This window comes from Pseudorasbora parva, chromosome 15, assembly GCF_024679245.1.
Source record: "Pseudorasbora parva isolate DD20220531a chromosome 15, ASM2467924v1, whole genome shotgun sequence".
Classification (NCBI taxonomy): Eukaryota; Metazoa; Chordata; class Actinopteri; order Cypriniformes; family Gobionidae; genus Pseudorasbora; species Pseudorasbora parva.
The window spans coordinates 1,062,080-1,076,173 of NC_090186.1; the positions used below are offsets into that span (position 1 = coordinate 1,062,080).

The following is a 14,094-nucleotide window of genomic DNA, read 5'->3' on the forward strand; positions in this document are numbered from 1 at the left end:
ACCATCGGACTGTAAATGATCTCTCATATGTTCTTTAATACCTCAGTATCTGCAGCTGACTGTTTGAACTCTTCAGTCCATCAGAGAGCAATTTTACTGCTGAATCCTTCAGATCATTGTTACTCAGGTCCAGCTCTCTCAGGGCACAGTTTGAGGATTGAAGAGTTGATGACAAACTCTCACAACACTGAACAGTGAGATTACAGTGAGTAAGACTGAAAGAGAGAAGAACACACACATCAACAGTCAGACCATCTACAAACACACACAGACATTATGACCATCGGACTGTAAATGATCTCTCATATGTTCTTTAATACCTCAGTATCTGCAGCTGACAGTTTGACCTCTTCAGTCCATCAGAGAGCAGTTTTACTGCTGAATCCTTCAGGTTATTGTTACTCAGGTCCAGCTCTCTCAGAGCACAGTTTGAGGATTGAAGAGCTGATGACAAACTCTCACAACACTGATCAGTGAGATTACAGCCAGCGAGACTAGAAAAGATTAAATAATATAACATTAATACAATAATGAAATAACAATAAACGAATGTAAAGGAAGTTGCCAGTTGTCTGTCCTCAGGAATCTGGAACAAAATATTTTTTTAACATTCTAGCCTGAATGAAAAATGAAAAAAATGTAATACTTTTATAATTTAAAAGAAAATGTAATCATTTCATCATTCAAGTTCATTAAAGTTGCACAGTTCTGTTTGAGAAACACTTTTGAAAGTGGATTGGACCAAGCACCATAACACACTTGTAATCAATCAGCAGCAGGGGGCGTGTCCACTCATAATGGGGGAGAGACAGTGAGCCAATCAACAGTAGGGAGTCTGTCAACTAATGGAGGAGAGAGAGCGACGAAGAGGAAGAATTAAAGAAAGACTATAGAAAGAGAGATGGCTGAGAGGTATTACAATAGACAAAAGGTCAGAGGAATATCACCAGAAAAAGAAGTGTTATGATCAGGAAAGAGCTGATGCACGTTAATATTAGATCATATTTCCAGCACTGGAGAGACCTAAGCAGGAGAGCCTGAAAATTGACGCCAATGTTGTTTTGATTTTGCTCAATACATATATTTAACATTGGTAACAAGTAAAATGGTGACTAACAACAATCTCTTGCTTGTATATACTCTTGTGTACTGTATGTTCATTTTTTTGTTCACCCTTTTCGTTTTTTCTTCATTATTTTTCTTCACGGGATGAACTTCAAATGGCCTGCAACTTGTCTATTGCTGTTCATAGATTAATTACCTTCAAGCGATTCTAGATACCATATTAACAATATTGTTATTTTTTACAATGGTAGTGAAGTTCCATGCGTGGTTTTGCCTGTGGTTAATGTTATCACAAACTAAATGTAATACTATGGAAGACAAATGGCTAATTAGAGTTCTATCTCAGTAAGAATATTTACATTTTAGGCCCTATCCTTTTAAAATGAGATTTAACATTTTACAGATGTTTCTATTTGTGTTAATGAACATAAATGTATATCTGCATTCCAACTCAAGCTACTGCTACTGTCAAATGTCCATTTTCAAAATACAAAACATGTAATATTATTAATAATATGTGCTTGTACCATGGTGGAGCCCAATGCCCGTCATGCGTGTGGAGATTGCCACGCTGCTGGCAAAGGGTGCGATCGAGCCTCTCTCTCCAAATGAAGTCCGGCTTCTACAGCCCTTACATTACTGTACCCAAGAAAACCGGTGGTTTACAACCGATCCTGGACCTGCGCGTCCTGAACCGATCCCTTCACAGGCTTCCGTTCGGGATGTTTACAGCAAAAAGCCTTTTTGAATGCATTCGTCCAGCAGATTGGTTTGCAGCGATCGACCTGATGGACGCCTACTTCCATGTCTCCTTCCTTCAGTTTGCTTTTGAGGGGCGGGCATATCAGTACGCGGTTCTCCCATTCGGGCTAGCTCTGTCCCCTAGCGTCTTTACGTTGCTGGCAGAACGGTTTGACCCTGCACCACTGCCGAGCATTGCCCAGGGGTCAACACATGCTAGTCTGGTCAGACAACACGGCTAGAGTAGCATACATCAACCACCAGGGTGGTCTACTAATCATAGCCATACACTGTTTGCTAATAGGCCAGAGGAGAACTGGTACCCTGACTGAGTCTGGTTTCTCCCAAGGTTTATTTTTCTCCATCATGCCCTGGTGGAGTTTTGGTTCCTTGCCACTGTCGCCTTTGGCTTGGCTTGCTCAGTTGGGGACACTAAACGTTTTTCAAATAAATATCCAAATGAAATCAATTTATTAGGTCTTAACCAACATTATCGCTAGGGTTGTAACGGTATGAGATTTTCACAGTATGATAATCATCTCAGAAAATATCACGGTTTCACGGTATTAAAAAATCTTTATTGTTTTGCTCTGTAATTTATTATTATAATCATCAGCTACAATGACCCATCAATAAATGAAAACAGATTTTTTTTTTATATTTACCATATGGTTTAAATTAAACCTTTTTATGCAAAAAAAAAAAAAAACTCATGAAAGTATGAGTCTACCTTTTTTGGGGGGGGGTACAACAAATGTAAAAAATATTCCTAATTTGAACAAAATATGGAATTCTATTTATCTTTTTAGATTAGAAAATAATAAACTAAATTTTAATATTTTTGGAGTTTTTAATATTTTGATATTGTAATAATTTCAGTTACTCTCCAAATTAATGTAGAAAATTTTTAAAGAAAGCATATTTTAAATGTGTTGTAATGGCATCTTTTTATAAATGAAGGCCAGCATCACTGACACCAATGTCTCTATGAAACATTAATGACGTTACATTACAGTAGGGGTGTAAGAAAATATCGATACACGTGAATATCGCGATATTATGTTATATAATATATAACATAATATTACGATACTGTATCGATTCTCAAAAACACTGTATCGATATTTATATATTTATTTATTTACATCCAAGATTCGTGGCTTTGTGTTCGGTTTAAACCACAGACTGTATAACACCCAACCGCTAGATGGCAGTGTTATCTCAGAACGTATAAAGGACGCGGAGCCGGAGAAGCACAAGGTAAAAGTGCGTGCATCACTAGTGTTTACATTAGCAAACCCAGCTCTCAAGACGATAGCATTATTCCGCTCCTGCAGTACACAGAGCTGAAGTGTGGACTCATTTTGGCTTCAGCTAAAGAGAAGCCACTAAGGAAATCGACAAGAATCATTTTGTTTGCAAAATAGGCCAAGTTATAATCTAATACTCGGGAAACACATTGAAACAGAGAGTTTGCTTAACACCCGCGCTGCTGAGAAGCGTTTTGATAGAATGTCCTGCACTTTTCCTCTTAGTAACAAAAGAAACACAGCCAAAACTGACAGCGGTGGCAGGAGACCGAAAGATAATAGCGATGTGGATATGGATGCACCAGCTCTGCAGTTCAGTAACGTTACTTGAAATAGCACTTTATACAATAGACTGCTTTATAGAAAACAGCTTTAGGCCCCGATCACACAGAACGCGTTTTTCAGGTTCGAAAACGCGAGGCGCACTGCACTCCCTTTTTTGGTCGACGTTTTCTCATTCAAAAAAGAGCAGTGTGCTTTAATGTTTCTAGGCAACCCCCAAATCACCTGTACTGTCAGTCAAATCAATGTAACGGTCAACACAACGGAAGGCCCGCCTCTTCATTCATTCGTTTGGACAACAGAACACAGATTTCAGCTGTAGCGGGTACGGCAGCCACTCCCACTAGCCACTTTGGCGGGTTGAATATAACTTACAGCTAAATGAAATGCCAAGACCGTCGTATCACAAAATTGGCTACAATTCCACTACAATTCTTTATACTTAGTGAAGGCGAGATAGGCGGAATCGCGCTGAATGACACACAACAAAAGCGCTCTCTCGCATGCGCACTCTCTCTCTCATGCGCTCTCTGTCGCACGCGTGATCAGTTCCCCTTGCTCCTGAATAGTCAAATACACACGCACACTGATGTCAAAATGTCCATCGCATGAACACAGTCGGTTATGGCTTAAGTGTACGTAAACAGGTGGGTAATAACTATATGTGTCACAAATATTACATCCATGCATTCAGGAGCCCAATTAAATACCTGTCTGGCATTAATGTTAATCAAACAACTACAGATGTTAAATAAATGTATACATATTAAATAAATATGTATTAGTATCTGAATTTTTATTTTATTTTGTATTTACTATTGTTTTTGTAATTTGCTTAGGGTATTTTTTTAAATTATATATATATATATATATATATATATATATATACATACATATATACATATATATAATAAATTTATTTATAATGCACTTTATATTAAACAAAATCTCAAAGTGCTACAGAATGAAAAAAACAAAAACAATCAACAACAATAAATAAATAAAACTGAAAAATAAAATAAAATAAAATAAAATAAAGATGTAGCAAGTCAATTAAAAGCTCTGCTAAAAAGGTGGGTTTTAAGACCACGCTTAAAAGTATCTATAGTCTGTGGAGTCCGCAGGTGGTCAGGGAGAGCATTCCACAGACTGGGGGCTGCAGAGTAGGGATGGGACGATACACTTAAACTCACGATACGATGCACCTCGATATGCCAGGGTTACGATACGATACGTCACGATACGATATCAAAATATATATATTTTTTTTTTCCAAATCTGTGAATTTTTTTAAGTAATGTACTTAAACAAAAGGTAGGATTTTTCTCTTTTTTTGCATTTTGGTTCTATAATGTTTTTTAAAAAAAGGAGAATTTTTAGAAGTCCGCGACCACATTTTAAACAGGGGTGCCAATAATTGTGGAGGGCACTGTAGGGATGTCAATCGATTAAAATATTGAATCGCAATTAACTGCATGATTGTCATGACTTAACTCGCGATTAATCGCAATTTAATCGCACCTTTTTAGCAATTGTAAATGTATCTTAAATTAAGTTTTTAATACTCTAATCAACATAGGTATGGACAAATATGCATGCTTTATGCAAATGTACATTTATTATTACTGAAACCATACTTACATACCATACATACTAATAATCAATACAGCATGAAGACTAGACATATCAAAGGTCATAGATATGTTTATCTAAGAAATTGTTCATGTCTCTTAAGCCTAAACTTAAAAATAATGAGTAAGTAGTGATTTCTCTCATTTTAACAATATAAAGGTAGTTTTTACACTGGCAGTTTAATTCAGAACAGGGCAAAGTTCGTATGAAAAATTGTTAATGTGTACCAGTGAGCGAACCAGAACGACACCATACCTGGAGGAGGTCCATATTACACGAGTAGGAAAATAGTGCGGCCCCTTTAAGAGATCCGCATTCCCTATTGAACTGCCGGTATTTTGCGTGTGCGCGCTGAACTGGTCCACGATTCACGTGGACAGTGTGAAGAACACGGACGACTCGGGAACGCGCTTGTTCAGGAAAGTAACCTGTGCATTCGTTTTATCCGATTGTAATGTATTTAGTTCAATAAAACACGTGTACTGTAAGCGTGGTGATGGTGTTAATGATTTACCTCAGACATGAGCGAGTGAGCTGCAGTGCATCGCGCTCAGACTGCAGAGAATGTTCTCAGTGAAAAAATGCCCTTTTCTTTCTGGAGTCTAATAAAAGTTAAACAGAAAATATGGTAGCTTATGTAGGCAATAACTGCATTTTTGGTTTAGAATATTAATGCTAATGTCAACCATTTTCTTTTCCTATTAATGTTTGCTGCTACATCCTTTGTCTGACTGCTCTCACTTTTTCCAACTATACGGGCTATGCCTCAGATCAAACAGAAAATGCGCGCTGCATTTTATGTCTGCCCCATACACACACACACACACACACACACACACACACACACACACACACACACACACACACACACACACATGTTGGTCTATGTGGTTTACAGGGACTCTCCATAGGCGTAATGGTTTTTATACTGTACAAACCGTATTTTCTATCCCCTTACACTGCCCCTGCCCCTAAACCTACCCATCACAGGAAACATTCTGCATTTTTACTTTTTCAAAAAAACATCATTTAGTATGTTTTTAAGGCCATTTGAATTATGGGGACATTTGATATGTCCTCATAAACCCCATTTATAGAGTAATACCAGTGTAATACCCATGTAGTTATACAAATTTGTGTCCTCATAAACCACATAAACAGGCTCACACACACACACACACACACACACACACACACACACACACACACACACACACACACACACACATATAATACACTAAATTATTAATATACTACGCAAATCATGCAGCAGTGCCATCTATCTTTATTTCGCAATCCATTTTTTTCGACCTCGATGCGTTTCGTCACGTTTTGTATCGCGATATTTTGTCAAACGATATTTCGTCCCATCCCTACTGCAGAGCAGAAGGCCCGATCTCTCATAGTACGGAGATTGGCTGTGGGAGTTTTGAGGTGATACAGCGAAACAGAGCAGAGGTTACGAGTGGCTGTTTGTGTGGTGAGGAGTTCCTTGAGATAGGAGGGAGCATCACCATGGATGCACTGGTGGGTAAGGAGAGAGATCTTGTACTCGATCCTGAACGACACAGGAAGCCAGTGGAGTGATTTTAGAATGGGGGTGATATGGTCGTATTTGCGCACCCTCATGAGGATCCTAGCAGCGCTATTCTGAATACACTGCAGCCTCTGGAGATTTTTGCTAGGGATGCCAATAAGGAGCGCATTGCAGTAGTCCAGCCTGGAGGAGATAAAGGCATGGACAAGCTTCTCGCATCAGCCAGTGATAGAATGGGACGAAGTTTGGCAATGTTTCTGAGGTGGAAGAAGGAGGTCTTACACAGGTGTTTGATGTGCGCTTCAAAAGTAAGCTGTGATTCCATTCTGACCCCCAGATTGGTGACTGAAGTGGAAAGAGGAATGACCTGATCAGAGAAAGCAATGCTGGTGATAACGGACTTCTGGACCTGAAGTGGAGTGCCGAATAGGATAGCTTCAGTCTTGGAGCTGTTTAGCTGCAGAAAGTTTTGCTTCATCCACGCCTTTATCTCATCCAGGCAAGTGATCAAAGTGGATGGTGTGAGGTCAGCAGAGGGAGATGAACTTGTCCTATAGTAAAGTTGAGTGTCATCAGCATAGCAGTGAAAAGAAATCCCATGCCGGTTGATGAGACGGCCAAGGGGGAGCATGTAGAGTATGAACAGGGTGGGTCCGAGCACAGAGCCTTGAGGGACACCGCAGGTGACATTGTGTGACAGGGATGTAGCTTGTCCTAACGCAACATATTCAGTTCTCCCAGTGAGATAAGAAGAAAACCAGTTGTGGACCGAGTCAGAGAGACCAATGGTGGAATGTAAACGGTGAAGGACGATGTTATGGTCAACTGTATCGAAAGCTGCAGTTAAGTCCAGGAGGATGAGAAGGGATGGGGAACCAGCATCTGCCACCATCAAAAGATCGTTTGTGACCCTGACCAAAGCTGTTTCTGTGCTGTGTCCTGAGCGGAAACCAGACTGAAATTTCTCATAAAGATGGTTATGCTCCAAATGGACCTGAAGCTGTGCAGCAACAACTTTTGCTCCAGCTCCTTAGAGAGGAATGGGAGGTTGGAGATGGGCCTGTAATTGTCATCAACATCTGGGTCTAAAGTAGGTTTTTTCAGAAGTGGTCTGATGACAGCAGTTTTTAGAGATGAAGGAACAAGGCCAGCCTGGAGGGAATTATTAATAATCTTGGTAATAAATGGACTTAAGACTCTGAGGTTAGATTTTACCAAGGCTGTAGGAAAAGGATCCAGTGCACAGGTGGATGGTTTCATTTTTCTGATGATGTCCTCAACCTCGAGCTGTGTGATGATGGAGAAGCAGCAGAGATGTTGGAAGGTCCCTGGCTGTGGATCAACAGACGGGACAGGCAGAGCGGAGGTGCTAGATAGAAGCAAGTGGATGTTGTCTACTTTGTTCCTAAAAAAGGTCATGAACTTATTGCACCTCTCTTCTGTGGCTTCTGAAAAAGAGTGAGTTTGCGGTTTGAGGATGTGATTTATAGTGGAGAAAAGCTTCTTGGAGTTTCCAGGGTTATTGTTGATGATGCAAGAGTAGAACTGTGGCTGAGCATCTCTCAAGGACCTTGCGTAGGCCTTCTGATGATCTCTATAGGCTTGCCTATGAACAGTGAGTCCTGAGAGCTTGAGACGCCTCTCAAGTATGCGCCCAACCGTCTTCATCTTCCGCAGTTCGCTGGTGTACCAGGGTGCTGAGCGCGAGAAGGTGACCATTCTAGTTATGACAGGTGCGTGAAGATCTAGAAGGCTGCTCAGAGACTTGTTGTAGAAGTCAACCGATTTAGAGACTGAGGAGAGATCAACAGAGGAGAATTGCTGAAGGTCTGTAGTTAAAGAGATTTGGTTAATCTTTTTCAGGTTCCTGAAGCAAATTTGACGGGAATCTTTGGTAAGGGAAGAGGGGCGTGGCAGCTCCAATGAGATGGCCTTGTGGTCAGACACACCCAGATCATACACCAAGAGGTTTCTAATATGAGGAGAGTTGGAAATGAAGTCCAGAGTGTGCCCCCTAGAATGAGTGGGGCCAACCACGTGCTGTTGGAGATTGAGGCAGTCCAATAATTGCAGAAACTCAGCTGCCAGGTGGCAGGAGGGGGTATCTACATGAATATTAAAATCTCCTAATATTAAAATGTTGGCAGAAGTAGAGCAGAGTGTTGTGAGAAAGTCATGCATCTCAGAGATAAAAACTGAATTTGTTTTTGGGGGCCGATAAATAAGCAGTATTGTCAAAGAAAAAGGGGGTTTACATTTAAAAGCAAGGTATTCAAATGATGACACTGTGGGCAGAGGGAGAAAAGACAGCTCCAATGATTGTCTATGAATTACAGCTAAGCCACCACCACGACCAGTGTAGCGGGCTTTCTCCAGATAGCTGTAACCAGGAGGACAGATATCATTAAGTGCTGTGTAAACTGCAGGCTGATGCCATGTTTCCATTAAGCACATAAGGTCTAATCTCTTATCAATGATGTGGTCTTGGATGAAAGATGACTTATTTGTGAGGGATTGTGCATTAAAAAGTTCTATTTTGAGCGTTGATGGGGTGGTGAATCTCGTTATTGGCCGTAAAACACTAAAATCCACTCCACGTTTTCTGTCATGCGCTGTGCTAAAAGATCTCACGGTGTTTCCCGTGCAATCCAGTTTAGATTGGTGAGATCTCGCTGTGATTCCCGTGTTACCAAAACGGAGAGCAAAACTGTTGTGATGACGCGGCAGATGTGCGACGGAGGTCCAGATGGATGGTATGGCTGATGCAGAGTTTTCAGGCTGATGATAAACTAACCCGCGACGAGAGCCTCTATGGATGTAACGCCGTCTGCGCAGAAGTCCAAGTTCCTTAATGACCGCGATGCACGCCGGAAATGTGCGGTCGTTGAAATTTAGCAGCTGTGGGATGGAATATTTAAGCTTCATACCATAGCAGAGGAGTGTATGCGCCAACTCCCAGCAACTCCAGCAAACAGCCAATGTTAGAAGAGATAGCAGGGGTGAGTAAATGTCTTTGAAATTAGGAGAAAAAACGTAAAAATCCGTACAAAAAGGGTTTTAGATGTATAAAAGTGGTGAACAATGAGAGTCCGCTCCTGTCATGAGGGAGTCCATTCAAACTGCCAACTGTCAACAGCCAACTGTCAACAGCCGAGAAGAGTTATCCGAGACGATAAGAGCCAAGCAATATGTCCCAAAATTAGCACTGACTGAATGTACTAGTTACTGACAAAAAATAAAATTAAAATAAAGTTTATAATTAACGTATATAAACTAAAATCGGGTGGAAAAGCGGCGAACAGACAACGCCAGCGTCCTCTCCCCCTCGTTCGTATATATATAGCCTAACTAAAATAACTCATAGCCTATCATATTACATTTTTCATATTAATTATTATATTGCCCACCCCTTGCCGACCGGCACATCCCAGCTGATATACAATGTAGTCATGATTTGGAGGGGTCACTCTGCATTTGAAAGTTTGAAAGGGTTTTAAACCTTCTAAATCAAGTAAAATGACTCAAAATCAAGTAATTTAAGCATGCCAAAGTCAACTTTAAATATATACAATTTAATTTCCAAACATTAAAATTGTGGCCAGTGAAAATGCTGAGTGGCTAGTAACTTTGGAAAACCACTAGCCACAGTGGCTGGTGAGCAAAAAAGTTAATGTCAAGCCCTGATTACAGTATAAATCAAAGCTACCCAATTTCATTTGACCAAAAACATTTATTAGGTTTTTTTTTTTAACTTTTAATTTAAGTGAACTTAAAACAAATCTTTAAATAAACTCATTATTAAAAAAATATAGTTACCAGTTGTCTTCCCTGTTAGACATATACAGAAATGTAAGTTATCAAACAGCTTTCTTAACTGCATAAATAATACATTAAATATAGAATAATCATCTTTTCTCTGTTCCCGTTATTTCTTTGTTCATCAGTGTTTAAAATTGTCCGCCGCCAAACATGATGCGGATCAAACGCGCAGTCACGTGCATCTCATTTTCTCACGTTTATTTAAGACGTTATTTAACTATTTTAAGACTCATATTATGAGAATACTCAACTAAACTGAGATTTTGGCAGCAGTCCATTCCCTGTGTTGCTGTTATTGTTTGTTCAAGAGCGAAAGAGAACTCGATGAGTGCACGAGACTGGCGCAACTAACTTATGGATCTGATTGAGGCGCAGACAGGACATCGACATACAGCGCGTTCTCCTCTGTCTTGTGTGTGTGTGTGTTTGTGTGTCAGGATATCGACATAAAGTGCGTTTTCTTCTGTCTTGTGTCTGTGTGTGAGTGTGTGTGTGTGTGTGTGTGTGTGTGTGTGTGTCTCAGGACACTGACATAGGCTACAGCGCGTTCTCTTCTGTCTTGTCTTGTGTGTGTGTGTGTGTGTGTGTGTGTGTGTGTGTGTGTGTGTGTGTGTGTGTCAGGACATTGACATACAGCTTAGATGGTTTAAAAGCATTACATAAATAAGAGCGTGATGGTGTTCATGAAAATGGGAGAACAAGTTCGACGCATTTCCTGCTTTTGCAGCCACTCTTCGTGCAAACTGGATAATCCTCTTTAACCCTTTAGGCGCCAGAGGTTTTTTCCTAAAACGTTCAATTTTGACATATTATTTAGCATATTATGACGTCATAAGGGGGTGGCAATCTTGGATTACAGAATTTTCATGAAAAGCCACATGTCCACTAATAAATGGTAGAAACAAACCGAATGCATGTAGCGGTTTGCCTTTTGTTGTAGAGATTTTCCATTTACTACATACCGTAGGCACTCTGATTCCATATATGGGGCGCATATATATTATATATTATGCATAATAGCCCCTCTGCCTCGTGTCACAGCGCGTCTGTTCCTACGAGCAGCGCGTCCAGATCTGCTGCGCGGCCGCCGAGTGTGCACAGCCATGACCTCTGTCATTGTCATTTTGACTCCCCACCCTGCCTCCACGTTGCCTCCGAACTGCCCTATGAATACTTTGACCTCTTCCAACATACCCAGTGGCATTAGATAAAGTCTCCACCACAATACTGTCACCGCGATCACAGAGAGGCGCGCGGTGAGTGAGCGCGGCCGCCTCGTTCCCAACACTAACACACCTGCTAACTTTGCGATGAACACTCCGACCCGGGAAACATTGTTCCCACCACTGACATTGGGCAAATGATCCACCGTTTGTGCTTAGTGTAACGTTAGGGTTAGTTTCACTTTCAGAATCACCATCATCTCATATTTCCCTACAGAATCAGGGTCCGCGAATAGAAGACCCAACACTTCATCGCGGGTAAGCTTTATTGATGCCATTAGAAAATAATAATAGTAATAGTAATCTAATGCAAATACTCTCTGACGTTGACAATGCTCTGATAAAACGCCTCACTCGCATACCAGCTCTGCTTTTGTTTGCACTGATTCAATGCGCTCTTGCTCGCATATTTTGTATAGAATTCATGATGTTTGTATGAGTCAGGGATGAAGTACGACATGTCTACCATCTAGAGGAGGGGAGGTTAAATGAAATTTGACACCCTATTTGACAAAATTGGCCGTTTTATTCAGTGACGCATCTTGTCTAGTAAACTCGACCATGGCGCCTAGAGGGTTAAGGACAACCCTGCAGTCATTTTTCAAATACTCAAAGTATTCCAAAACTGCAGATTGTAACTTTTTTTTGGTCAGGGGATAGAGATTAGAATTTGTAGCCTCTGGCTCTGACATTTTCTCAGTTGTACATAGAGTGGAGTCTAGGCAGTGACGTATAATGACATTGCATATGCGCAGTGCGCAGGTGAGATCTGTTTTCATTTTTTCTCCAAAACCTTGTACAAGCAAATGCTCACGGTATGATAATCGTACATGTCAATTTCGCAATAAACCGCCATACCGATATACTGTTGCAACCCTAATTGTCGCTATATGATAAATTAAAATAAGCTGATAACATCACCGTTTTCTCCAGAACCACTGTACAGACAAATCAAATGTTGTTGCAAAATTGTCCTGTTAAACACTGTGAAGCTGCTTTGAAACAATCGGCATTGTAAAAGCGCTATAAGTAAAGTTGACTTGACTCCACGCTCCCGCCATATGTCCAGTAGTGGAACGAGTACTGATAAAGCATACTCAAGTAGAAGTACTGTTACTCAAAGTAGGAGTAACAAGTAGACCTTTTAAAAGTACTCAAGAGTAGTGAGTAGTGAGTATTATGCTGTGAATGTTAGTCCACCTTATACCCTGGAAATTAAAAATGTAGCTTACTCTTTTATGGATGATTCTCAGTAAGAAGAAAAAAACATATCACCAAAACATATTTCAATATTTATTTTTATTTTAACCTTTCCCACAGCATTTAAGCAGGCTCGGGTAACCCCACTGCTTAAGAAACCCTCTCGGAATCCAGCACTTTTATAAACTACCGACCGGTATCCCTTCTGCCTTTCATTGCAAAGACACTTGAGCGAGTTGTGTTCAATCAACTCTCTATGTTTCTTGAACAGAACAACCTCCTGGACAACAACCAATCCGGCTTCAAAAGCGGCCATTCGACTGAGACTGCCTTGCTCTCGGTAACTGAGGCACTGAGACTGGCAAAAGCAGCTTCCAAATCCTCAGTGCTCATTCTGCTGGATCTGTCTGCTGCTTTTGACACAGTTAACCACCAGATCCTCCTGTCAACACTTAAGAGGACGGGGATCTCAGGATCTGCTCTCCAGTGGTTCAGGTCTTACCTCTCTGTTAGGTCCTACAGGGTGTCATGGAGAGGTGAAGTGTCTAAGTCACATCATCTAGCTACTGGGGTTCCCCAGGGCTCAGTGCTTGGACCACTTCTCTTCTCCATCTACATGTCATCATTAGGTTCTGTCATTCAGAAACACGGCTTCTCCTATCACTGCTATGCTGATGACACTCAACTCTACTTCTCATTTCAACCACATGATCCTACAGTCAGTGTTCGTATCGCTGCCTGTCTGACAGACATTTCTGACTGGATGAAGGAGCATCACCTTCAACTCAATCTTGCAAAGACAGAATTACTTGTTGTCTCAAACCAACCCAGCACTTCATCAAAATTTCTCCATTCAGCTCGGTTCATCAACCATAACTCCTTCCAGGACAGCCAGGAACCTTGGAGTTGTGATTGATGACCAGTTAATCTTGGAACATACTGTCACGGTTGGTAAATCCGCTGTCTCACTCTAGTCTTGTGTGTGTGTGTGTGTGTGTGTGTGTATGTGGTGCAGGTGTATGTTGTGTGGGTGTGTCTCGTTACGTTGTTTGTTCTTAGGGGCGTGGTCACTAGTTAGCCTGATCAGCGGCAGCTGTTCATGATCATCTCAGCCTACTTAGGCAAGGCAAGGCAAGTTTATTTGTATAGCACATTTCATACCCAATGGCAATTCAAAGTGCTTTACATAGAAATTAATTAAAATAGTGGTAACAAATGCATGAGAAAAAAAAGAATACCATATGGACGAATAAAGAATTAAAAACAAGCATAGTTAAAACAGTCG

General features: G+C 40.8%; 1 protein-coding gene across 1 annotated transcript in view; it reads right to left on the reverse strand.

Annotated features, from left to right (window-relative positions):
• The window catches only part of LOC137040877 (NACHT, LRR and PYD domains-containing protein 12-like), a 68,108-nt gene that overhangs the window by 32,303 nt on the left and 21,711 nt on the right, over positions 1-14,094 (reverse strand). The window contains exons 3-4 of the mRNA XM_067416634.1: positions 321-494; positions 42-215 (exon numbers count right to left, since the gene is read on the reverse strand). Of these exons, the coding sequence (XP_067272735.1) occupies positions 42-215; positions 321-494 (348 nt within the window). The remainder of the gene's footprint in view (positions 1-41; positions 216-320; positions 495-14,094) is intronic.